This window comes from Barbus barbus, assembly GCF_936440315.1.
Source record: "Barbus barbus genome assembly, chromosome: 7".
NCBI classification, from domain to species: Eukaryota; Metazoa; Chordata; class Actinopteri; order Cypriniformes; family Cyprinidae; genus Barbus; species Barbus barbus.
This window is the reverse complement of record NC_136735.1, coordinates 2,631,433-2,642,223: the sequence shown is the minus strand read 5'-3', so window position 1 is coordinate 2,642,223 and position 10,791 is coordinate 2,631,433. Positions and strand designations below refer to the sequence as shown.

Genomic DNA, 10,791 nt, shown 5'->3' with positions numbered 1-10,791 from the left:
GAATTAACACGTGACTAACTAGAAGCGTAAGTGAAAGGAAGATAAGAAGAGGCCATTTCGAGGTTATAAACCTGTCAACACAATATCTTTAAATCGCATGTTTTGTGGTAAGTTAACAATTTATTTATTAAGAATGTATCATGTAAGCATGGGTATGGCGCCTACACTGAGCTGTTTGTGTGTGTGTTGCTGTTCTTTAAATTGGATTTAAAACCTAGAACATTCGACAGTTTTCAACTGAACTGCGTTGCAAAGTTATTTTGATATATACAGACTTTGACTATTGAAGAGGATGAAAGTCGGAAGAATACAGAGACAGAAGAATGCGAGTGCCATAAATATTTTACTTTAAACTGTAAATCCTAATTGTTGCAGACTTGCACTTCAGAACAACTGTTCTCCTCCTCTGAAAGATAAAAAATAAAAATGAAATCAGATATTTTTAAAAATATATCTTACTTGTGCTTTTTGGGTTATTCGTGGTTATCGTAGATTCCCATAGCCATCATCACACATTCAGGCCATCCAAGTTTTTATTTACTGAAGACAAAAAGATCAGCACAACTTCATTATCCTGCACAAAACTGCACTTTTTACTATAAAATTAGTTATCCAAAGCTACTGATAAATGTTTGTTTGTATCTGCCTATTTACTTTCTTTTGTCTTTTCAGCTGTTTTTTTTTTCTTCATATTTTCATCATCTTTTTTTGCATCATGAAATCAGTCTCTCAGCAATGTTTTTGAGAAATGAGAGTAGGACATTAGTCTCTGCGAAGAGAGAGAAGATAAGGATACAACCTCTAAAATGAGTTCTTCATCTCCTGATTTAAACTGTGATCAACAGAAGAAGAATCCCACCACTACATCCAATGATGAAGCAGGGACCTCTGAGCCCAGGTAAGACATTAACCATTTTGGAATTTGCCAGCTGCTTTTATTAAAAGTTATTTACAGTGGATTCCAGAAGCCTGTGGTTGGTTTGTGAACAGCATCTCACAATATTTTTTTCTGAATCATTTTCTGTCATGCTGGGATATTGTGAGCACAGTCTTCTCCACTGAGAGGATTTGTTGGGCATGGCTCACAGTCTCTTGGGGCCGGTTGCACCAGCTTTAAAATAATAATAATAATGGGTGTAAGCCCTACACTGGACTTAGCTACGTCAAGCTTTACAATAAATAATTACAACTAAATCTATGATCAGGTGCAACTATGCCCAGCTGACTATGTGCAATGAACGTGACATTGTTCACTAGCTGTTTTATTGATGTCTTTCTGTAGTTGAAACAGTGATTGAGTGATAACATGAGATATGATTCATTGCAGTAAGTTATTCTGTTTCTTTCAATACCTTCTTATGTTCATTCATGTTTATTTGTGTTGTAACTAGTAGCAAAGAGGAAGAGATGATCGATTCATGTCCTGCTTGAACTGAGGCACTTCACATTTGAAAGTGGAGAATATGTTTCTTATTAAAAATAACAAATAACAAAGAACAGACTTTGATCAATCTGCGCTGTTGGGGACAAAATTCAATTCTACTGTCCAGTAGCTCTAAAAAAGACAATAGTAGTCAGTCATTATTCAGTTGAAATCAGTGAATTGTTGGTTCAATTTGGTTCAATAACTGTATAAAGTCCATCAATTTTGCAATGAGCCCCCCCCCCCCCCCCCCCCCCCCATCTATAAAGCATCTCTGGAGAAAACAGTGCTGTCAGCATCCAGCTCAACTCGGTTCAGTTCTCATCCAACAGTGTCTGTGCAGTCAAGTCAATAGTATTGTCAAATATCACGTTTCCCTAACCAGCCAAGCCAAAAGGTATGTGTGATAAGTATGTGCAAATTTTTTATTTTTTTTGTCTTTCGTAAGTATCAGGAGGAGGAAAAGACAGAGATCAGAGTCTCCAGAGCCCAGCAGTGTGTCTCTGCAGAGTAACAAGCCCTTGAAGCATCCCACTGAATTCAGTGATGGAACAGTGACTTCTGACACTTGGTTAGTATAAAGATGTGGTTCTGGAATTACTCCCCCCTAACTGCTCCACTTATTAAAATTATAGATATTTGTTGAATATACAGTGCCCTCCACTAATATTGGCACCCTTGATAAATATGAGCAAAATAAAGCTGCATTGTTTATCCTTTTGATCTTTCACTCAAAAAATGCACAAAATTCTAACCTATCATTGAAGTAAAACAATTGAAAATCTCATGATGAAATAAATGTTTTTCTCCAATGAACGTTGGCCACAATTATTATTTGTATTTTAAAAAATCTGTATTTCATATATATTTCACCAACAAAACACAAATTTGTGCTCTGCATTTAACCCATCCAAGTGTACACACAGTAGTGAACATACACCCAGAGCCATGGGCACCCAGGGAGCAGTTGGGGGTTCGGTGCCTTGCTCAATGGTCTCACCTCAGTCGTGGTATTGAGGGTGGAGAGAGTGTTGGTTATTCACTCCCCCACCTACAATCCCTGCCAGACCTGAGACTTGAACCCACAACCTTCAGGTTACAAGTCTAACTCTCTATCCATTAGGCCACGACCGCCCCTAGATGTAAGACCTAGACCCAGTGACTCTAATGACTCTTTGTAATGACAATAATTGACTTTTTGTTACTCGTTTTGATTTTTCTGCATCTCACAACAGGCAAGAAAGAACTGAAACAGTCCTACAGAGAGACACAATTGAGACTGTAGAACTGCAGAGAGTCAAAGACCAGCACAAAACCTGGATGAAGAACAAGTATGAGAGATTATTTGAGGGATTCACTCTCCAAAAGAATGAAACCGCCCTGAACAGGATCTACACACAGCTCTACATCATAGAGAGAGAGAGTGAAGGAGTGAATGAAGAACATGAGGTTTTACAGATGGAGAAAACAGCCAGAACACAACACTCACAAGACACTCCAATCTACTGCAATGACATATTTAAAGCCTCACCTGAACCAGGATGTGAGGAGAAAGACCAGATCAGGACTGTTCTTACTAAAGGCATCGCTGGAATCGGAAAAACCTTCTCTGTGCAGAAGTTCATTCTGGACTGGGCCGAGGGAAAAGCCAATCAGGATGTAGATTTCATCTTTGTGCTTCCATTTCAAGAGCTGAACTTGATCCGAGATCATCAGTACAGTCTTCACAGACTTCTGCTGGACTTTCATCCTGAACTTCAAGATCTGGACTCAAAGATTTATGAGGAGTGTAAAGTTGTGTTCATCTTTGATGGTCTGGATGAAAGCAGAATCACACTGATGTTTTCAGATGCTCAGAAAGTTTGTGACGTGACTGAGACTTCATCAGTGGGTGTGTTGATATCAGAACTCATGAAAGGAGAGCTGCTTCCCTCTGCTCTCATCTGGATCACCTCCAGACCAGCAGCAGCCAATCAGATCCCCTCCAAATACATCCACCGTCTGACAGAAATTCAGGGATTCAATGAGCCTCAGAAGGAGGAATATTTCAGAAATAGAATCAGTGACCAGCATCAAGCCAGCAGAATCATCTCACACATCAGAAGAGCAAGAAGCCTCAACATCATGTGCCATATCCCCGTCTTCTGCTGGATCTCATCCACTGTGCTTCAGACACTCCTGGAAGAAGATCTGAGTGCAGAAATCCCTCAAACTCTGACTGAAATGTACATCCACTTCCTGCTGATTCAGATCAACATGAGGAACCAAAGGTATGAAGTGAGAGATCCAGAGAAACTCCTGCAGTCCAACAGAGAAGTGATTGTGAAACTTGCTGAAGTGGCTTTCAAACAGCTGATGAAGGGAACTGTGATATTCTATGAGGAGGACCTGATTGAGAGCGGCATAGACGTCACTGCTGCCTCAGTGTATTCTGGGATTTTTAAGGAGGAATCTGTGATTCATCAGCGGAAAGTCTACAGCTTCGTTCATCTGAGCGTTCATGAGTTTCTCGCTGCTTTTTATGTGTTTTACTATCATGTAAATGAAACTGTGAAGGGACTGAAGAATTTTGTTTCTGTAAGAAATGTGCTTAAAATAGCAGTGGATGAAGCCCTTGAGAGTGAGAATGGACACCTAGATCTGTTCCTGCGGTTCCTGCTGGGCGTCTCACTGGAGTCTAATCAGAGACTCTTACAGGATCTACTGACACACACAGAGAACAGCACAGAGAGCATCAGGAGAACCACACAGTACATTAAAGAGAAGATCAAAGATGGACATGAACTCTCCACTGAGAGATCCATCAATCTGTTCCTCTGTCTGCTGGAAGTGAAAGATCAGACTCTGTCCAGAGAGATTCAGGAGTTTGTGAAATCAGACAAACACTCAGAGAAGAAACTCTCTCCTGCTCACTGCTCAACAATCACCTACATGCTTCAGATTTCAGAGGAGCCGCTGGATGAGCTGGACCTCAAGAAATACAACACATCAGATGAGGGCAGAAGAAGACTGATACCAGCTGTGATCAACTGCAGAAAAGCACTGTGAGTTAAGGCACAGTGATGCTGGAGTTACGGTATATTTTGTACAGTACTGTATACTTACTGTATTTATTATTTTACAAAATGAAATAGTAAAGCCCAGAAATAAAACACTGTAAAACACAAATACTGAGTAACATTTTAAGTACAGGGCTCTAGACTGCGACCAAAATTTATTGTAGTTGTGCTTTTTAATTAAAGGGGTCATATGATGGTTTGCTAAAAAGAACAATATTTTGTGTATTTGGTGTAATTCAATGTGTTTATGTGGTTTAAAGTAAAAAAAAAACATAATTTTCCACATACTGTACATTATTGTTGCTCCTCTATGCCCCGCCTTTCTGAAATTTTTACAAAGCTCCTCCTTCTGAGAAGCGAGGTGTACTCTTATTGGCCAGCTATACAGTGCGTTGTGATTGGCCAAATACCTCAAGCCTGTGATGGAAATGTTACGCCCCTCACTGTATTGTGATGCCGTTTCCTGTCTCGACGAGTCTAAAACAATAAAACCCATTACAAAGGAGGCATGAGTTGCATCCAGTATTTTATAATTACTGATTATAATGATTCATACTGTCTTTTTACGCATCGCGTTGCATCACACCGCATAAATATTACCATGTCTGCATTTGTGTTCGGAGAAACAACAAACAACAAGAGCTACACTACACACCTCAAAACTCGCGTTTGAATAGTCAGTAGCAGAAACGTACTTACAGGCTGTGAGTCAGAAGCGTCAGACTTTCCTTGCAAAGTTGGAATTGCCCCACTTTATAGAAACAGCCTTTGTGCAAGCCAGCATTGTAGGCCACTCTCCTGCCAGGTTCAGCAAATAGTCCTCCGTAAATTGCGATGCACACACTCGAATATTTGTGTTGTACTGCTCTGGAACAGTGTTGTAAATACAACTTAACCACTGATTTCTAGTTGTGTCCTCTTTTTGAAGCCCAAACCAAGTAGTTTCGCTTTTACAACGAAACACAACGTCTCCACAACATGGCGCCGGTGGCACCAACAATACTACAGCGAGAGTAAAAATCATGCCCCCTTTCATTGCATGTACGTTTGGGCGGTGTTATGAAAATCTCCCCACATCGTGATGTAGACATGTGGGGGCATGTTTGAATGAGCCGTTTTAGGGGGGCATGGACAAGTCTCAACTTTTATAAAGAATAGCTCTTTGGTTTTGAGACTTTAGTCTTTGCAACTTCAGGGATCTTATCTATGCACAAAGAGCTTGTAACACTCCAACGAGAAAGGAAAACTTGAAATCACATCATATGACCCCTTTAAGAATAATAAGGAATCCATATTTTAGTCTTAAAAGTAATATGTATATAGATGTAAGCAAAACAGACAATTACCTTTTCTTATAAAACGTGACACAAAGATCACGAATTCGAAAGCACGAAGCCCGGCTTATAAAACAGCAAAAGAGGAATTCCCGCTCACAAAATTTAAATTACAGACAATACTGATGAAAAAGAGCAGGTTGATTTTTGAACACTTTTGTTACCATATAACTATAAACTATGATAAAAGTTCATCAGCATGCATCGAATAATCCCATGTTGTAGAGAAAAAAAAGAAAAAAAAAGAAATTGCAACAAAATTGTGTGCTTGTGTAACCAACTGAGAAAGTCGCAAAAGAGCGACCAGTGGGAAGAATGAGTCTAGAGCCCCGAAGTAACATCTTTTCTTACATATTTTGTCCTTTAGATTTGCTGGCTGTAATCTCACTGGTCAGTCCTGTGAAATTTTGTCATCAGTTCTCCGATCCTCAAACTGCGTCCTGAGAGAGTTGGATCTGAGTAACAATGACCTGCAGGACTCAGGAGTGAAGCTGCTCTCTGATGGATTGAAGAGACCAAACTGTCAGCTTCGGATACTGAGGTGTTTAAGAAAATATAAGAGATTATGTTAGCTGGTCATGATGTTTCTAGATCTGACTGTTGATGTGCGTTTATAGATGATGTGACTGTGTGTTTGTAGGTTGTCAGGGTGTATGGTGACGGAGGAAGGCTGTGGTTATTTGTCTTCAGCTCTGAGTTCAAACTCCTCACACCTGAGAGAGCTGGATCTGAGCTACAATCACCCAGGAGATTCAGGAGTCCATCTGCTCAACCACAAACTGGAGGATCCAAACTGCTCACTGCAGATACTCAAGTATGTGGGGCAGTAAAATGGTTTTACTCAAGATCACTAATACTGCCAATCTCAGTTAAGTGCAGGGTTAAAAAATAAATCTGGTCAACCCATCAAATGCAGGTAAAAATTGACTATCACTTCCCGATTTGGTGCACTGTTAAAACAGATGTGTTAAAAACAACACAACCTGTCTTTTATCTTAACACACCTGTGTGTCTAGCGGAGGTGGGTAGTCCAGGGATCAGAAAGTAAATGTCTTGCCATATGTTTATTCCAACCATGAACTCAGCAGCTGATTTCACCAGAGGAGGAACCAAGTCATTCCTTTCAAGTCACAAGCAAGTCTCAAGTCAAATCCCAAGTCCTCAAAGAGTTAAAGTTAATGAGATAATTAAGTGACTAATTAAATGATGATTGTGCATTAGTGATGAACACCTACTGTTATTGAGAATAACAGAGGATCAGATGTTGATGTTTTATTGGTTAAAATGATGTCACAATCAAGGAGATATTTAGTTGGGGTCTTGACCCATTTAATAGCTCAAAGCTATATGGTTCTAAGCCATTGCAATATTGTTTCACAACAAATATTTGCACATTGCTGAATTAAAAGCTTGAGGTAGGAGATTAGCTTACACTTTCTGCTTTTAAATAATTTGAATGAACATTATGAAGTGGTCTCTCTGTGGTTTATTAACTGACATTCCGCTATTACTGAACTGCGAAAAAACTGTCATATTAAACAAATGCCAATTTAATGCATAAATATTGGGTAAAAAAGAATTGTACTAGCTAAGGCTTTTAGACGTGAACACTAATCATGCGATCCTCTACAGTGTTGACAATAATTATTCATGCTGCAGTGCATGATGAGAGTTTTTACTTTGGTTTTACCCAGCATGTAGAATTTAGTTGATTGTCACCATTGTTGAGATTCATATGCTGGTACTTGATGTATCTGTGTGTCTAAATAGTACAAGAGTTCAAATATTTACGTCCATTGCGTAGAGTAGATTTAAAATTAATTCATTGTAACTATTAGAGCAACACTTTCCTTGCATGCTGTAGTTTCACGGGGTTGATTATTCAAAACCTAAACATATAAATCAAGAAAAAAAAGTTATTTTGGATGTATTCGAGCCATCTCATCATATAAAACAGCTAATAGTTGCTCACTGTCCAGCACTGATCTCACTGCTTTACATGCATTGCAACAAAGAGAGATCTAACACATCTCAAAGGTCAAGAGCCCAACTAAAGCAAACACTGATCTCCATGATGGTGGCATCATTTTAACCAATAAAACATCAACATCTGATCCTCTGTAATTCTCAATAACAGCAGGTGTTCATCACTAATGCACAATCATCATTTAATTAGTCACTTAATTATCTCATTAACTTTAACTCTTTGAGGACTTGGGAGTTGAGTTGAGACTTGCTTGTGACTTGAAAGGTATGTCTTGGTTCCTCCTCTGGTGAAATCAGCTGCTGAGATCATGGGTGGAATAAACATGTGGCAGGACTTTTACTTTCTGAGCCCTGGACTTTACACCTTTGCTGTCTGGCCTGTTTGTGATGCTGTTTCAAACATAAAGCTTACACGATGAGCTCTGCTCCCTCGGGATCCAGTCTAAACATTAAAACTTTGTGGTTTATATATGTCTCTTTCTAGTTTGGATCATGCAGAACATTTTAGAATCACAGAAGGACTGAGAAAATGTAGGTGTTCCCCTATTACACACAGACAAATACTAACACATCTGTAAAACTCTTCTTGTTGTAATTTTCACCTCTTCTTGTGTTCAGATGCCTGTGATCTCACACTGGATCCAAACACAGCACACACTCAACTCATCCTGTCTGAGGGATACAGGAAGATAACTTATGTCAAAGAGCATCAGTCATATCCTGATCATCCAGAGCGATTTGATCATCAGGAGCAGGTTCTTTGTAAAGAAAGTTTGACTGGACGCTGTTACTGGGAGGTTGAGTGGAGTGGTTGGGCCCATATAGCAGTAGCATATAAAAGAATCAAAAGAAAAAGTGGAAGTGACTTTTGGTTTGGATTCAATGATAAATCCTGGAGTCTGTACTGCACTGAAAACAGATACACTGCCTGGCATAAGAACAAGAAAACGGACATACTGAGCTGTTCATCCACTAATAGAGTAGGAGTGTATGTGGATGTGTCTGCTGGCACTCTGTCGTACTTTAGCGTCTCTGACACACACACACTCACACACATTCACACATTCAACACCACATTCATTGAACCCCTCTATGCTGGATTCAGAGTTTACGAGTCCTCACTGTCTTTGTGTCAGAATAAATGATCTTGCAATGAGACATCATGAACAAATATTCTCTTTTTAAAGCAGTCACAAACTTTTTTCTTCTTTCTTACAAAAAAACTTATGCGATTAAATGTTTAAGACCCCAATGTCCAAAAATTTACATTTACATTTGCATTTAGTCATTTAGCAGACTTACAAATGAGGACAATAGAAGCAATCAAAATCAACAAAAGAGCAATAATATGCAAGTGTTACGACAGGGTTAGCTGAGGTTATGTTTTGGTTAGCAGTATACATAGCAAGGTGTTTTTTTTTATTTTTTATTAATATATACAAATAGTTGTGCACATAGGTTTACATTTCACTTGCTGAATATGCAAATATGTTAATATTTTTAACAAAATAAGAGAGCTCATGAAAATTGCATGTTATTTTTTATTTAGTACTGTCCTGAATAAGCTATTTCACATAGCTTGTTTATATATACTCTACAAGAAAAAAATAATAACTGAAATTATAAAAATGACCCTGTTCAAAAGTTTACATACCCTTGAATCTTAATACTTTGTGTCATTTCCTGGATGATCCATGACTATTTTTTTTTATATTTTGTGATAGTTGTTCATGAGTCCCTTATTGCAGAAAGAGAGGTGGTTATCAGTCAGCTTGCTGATGACACAACACTTTTTCTTAAAGATGAAAGTCAGATTTCACTTGCAATAAATATTAGCCTATATATTAATTTTCTAAAGTCTCAGGTTTATGCTTAAATATTCAAAAATGTGAACTTTTTGCCATTAAAGACTAATGAATACTCTGTCCATAATATCCCAGTGAAAGAAACAGCAAATGTTATCTAGATGTGTTAATTGCTGAGTATCAGAAAGAAAGATATAATCTTAATTACCAACCCCTTATTGATATGAAAAGAAAATATTTAACCAGCGGCAACAAAGGGATCTGTCGTTTCTTTTTTAAAGGTACAACTAGAGGATGCAAAATTGTACCCTTCAGGGTACCACCCCAGTGACTCACCCCTTACAAGCTACAGTTTTTTTTTTTTTTTTCTGAGAGTGTTGTAACCTGTACAGCATTACATGAAAAAAAAATATATATATTTCCTCCATGTGCTCTTTTTGTGATGACTCTGTTGAAACTGTTGTTCATCTCTTTTGGAACTGTCCATTTACAAATAAATTTTGGCAAGATGTTTTAAGTGTCAAGATGATGAAGTGTTAGGACTTCATCCTAAACGTCCTTCCCTTGCGAGCTTGTGCTTATTTGAACAATGCCTGAGACTTGGTGTTGCGAGCACTCCGTCTGTCTGATTGCCTCTTCAAGATGAATCGCTTTATGTATTCCCCAGTTGTAAGTCGCTTTGGATAAAATGTAAATGTAAGTGTCATTAGGAGTAACATTTATAATGAATGTACTGTTTTGGAAGGATGTAGTATTGGGTTTTATGGAGTATGAAAAATCTAAAAGAAAACGTTTTATGTAGTGAATCTGATTTTGCTTCTTGCTAAATTTGACATCCACAGATGCAAATATTCAAACTCTAGCCCTCTCATTTTTGTTTGTATAAAATAATTTGAGCATTACCTTTTATTAATCCAGTTGTCTAAGAACAAAATAAGCTTTAAAAACTTTATCTGTCTGTAACTCTTTTCCTATCTTTAATGACATGTAAGGCTCAATTTTATTTTTTCAGTTTGTAATGTTTTAAACCCCACCCCCGCCCCTATTTTATTTGTTTCTACTTTATTTTTGTTATTGTTTATCATTTTTATGTTGATGGTTGTATTATTTTATGTGTACTGTTTTTGATTAGCATTACAAAAAAATAAAAAGTGCAGTATGCCAAAAAAAGAAAGAAGGAGACG

General features: G+C 38.1%; 1 protein-coding gene across 3 annotated transcripts; it reads left to right on the top strand.

The window, feature by feature from the left end:
- On the top strand, window positions 1-10,791 carry LOC306872879 (NACHT, LRR and PYD domains-containing protein 3-like). 3 transcript variants are annotated; one of them, XM_079421772.1, is made up of 8 exons: window positions 1-107; window positions 673-898; window positions 1,872-1,994; window positions 2,659-4,467; window positions 6,184-6,357; window positions 6,457-6,630; window positions 8,287-8,333; window positions 8,421-10,791. In XM_079421772.1, the coding sequence occupies exons 2-8, from the start codon at window positions 807-809 to the stop codon at window positions 8,945-8,947; spliced, it is 2,946 nt and encodes a 981-aa protein (XP_079277898.1). In that variant the 5' UTR covers window positions 1-107; window positions 673-806; the 3' UTR covers window positions 8,948-10,791. The 3 variants fall into 3 exon arrangements, with proteins under 3 accessions (XP_079277898.1, XP_079277900.1, XP_079277899.1); XM_079421774.1 differs by having other exon boundaries at window positions 846-898; window positions 8,421-10,770; XM_079421773.1 differs by having other exon boundaries at window positions 21-107; window positions 1,878-1,994; window positions 8,421-10,770.

Coding starts and splice junctions, on each gene's coding strand:
- LOC306872879 (XM_079421772.1), top strand. CDS start 807: ATGAGTTCTTCATCTCCTGATTTAAACTGTGATCAACAGAAGAAGAAT. Junction 6,358..6,456: donor TGTCAGCTTCGGATACTGAG/GTGTTTAAGAAA, acceptor GTGTGTTTGTAG/GTTGTCAGGGTGTATGGTGA. Junction 8,334..8,420: donor CACAGAAGGACTGAGAAAAT/GTAGGTGTTCCC, acceptor TCTTGTGTTCAG/ATGCCTGTGATCTCACACTG.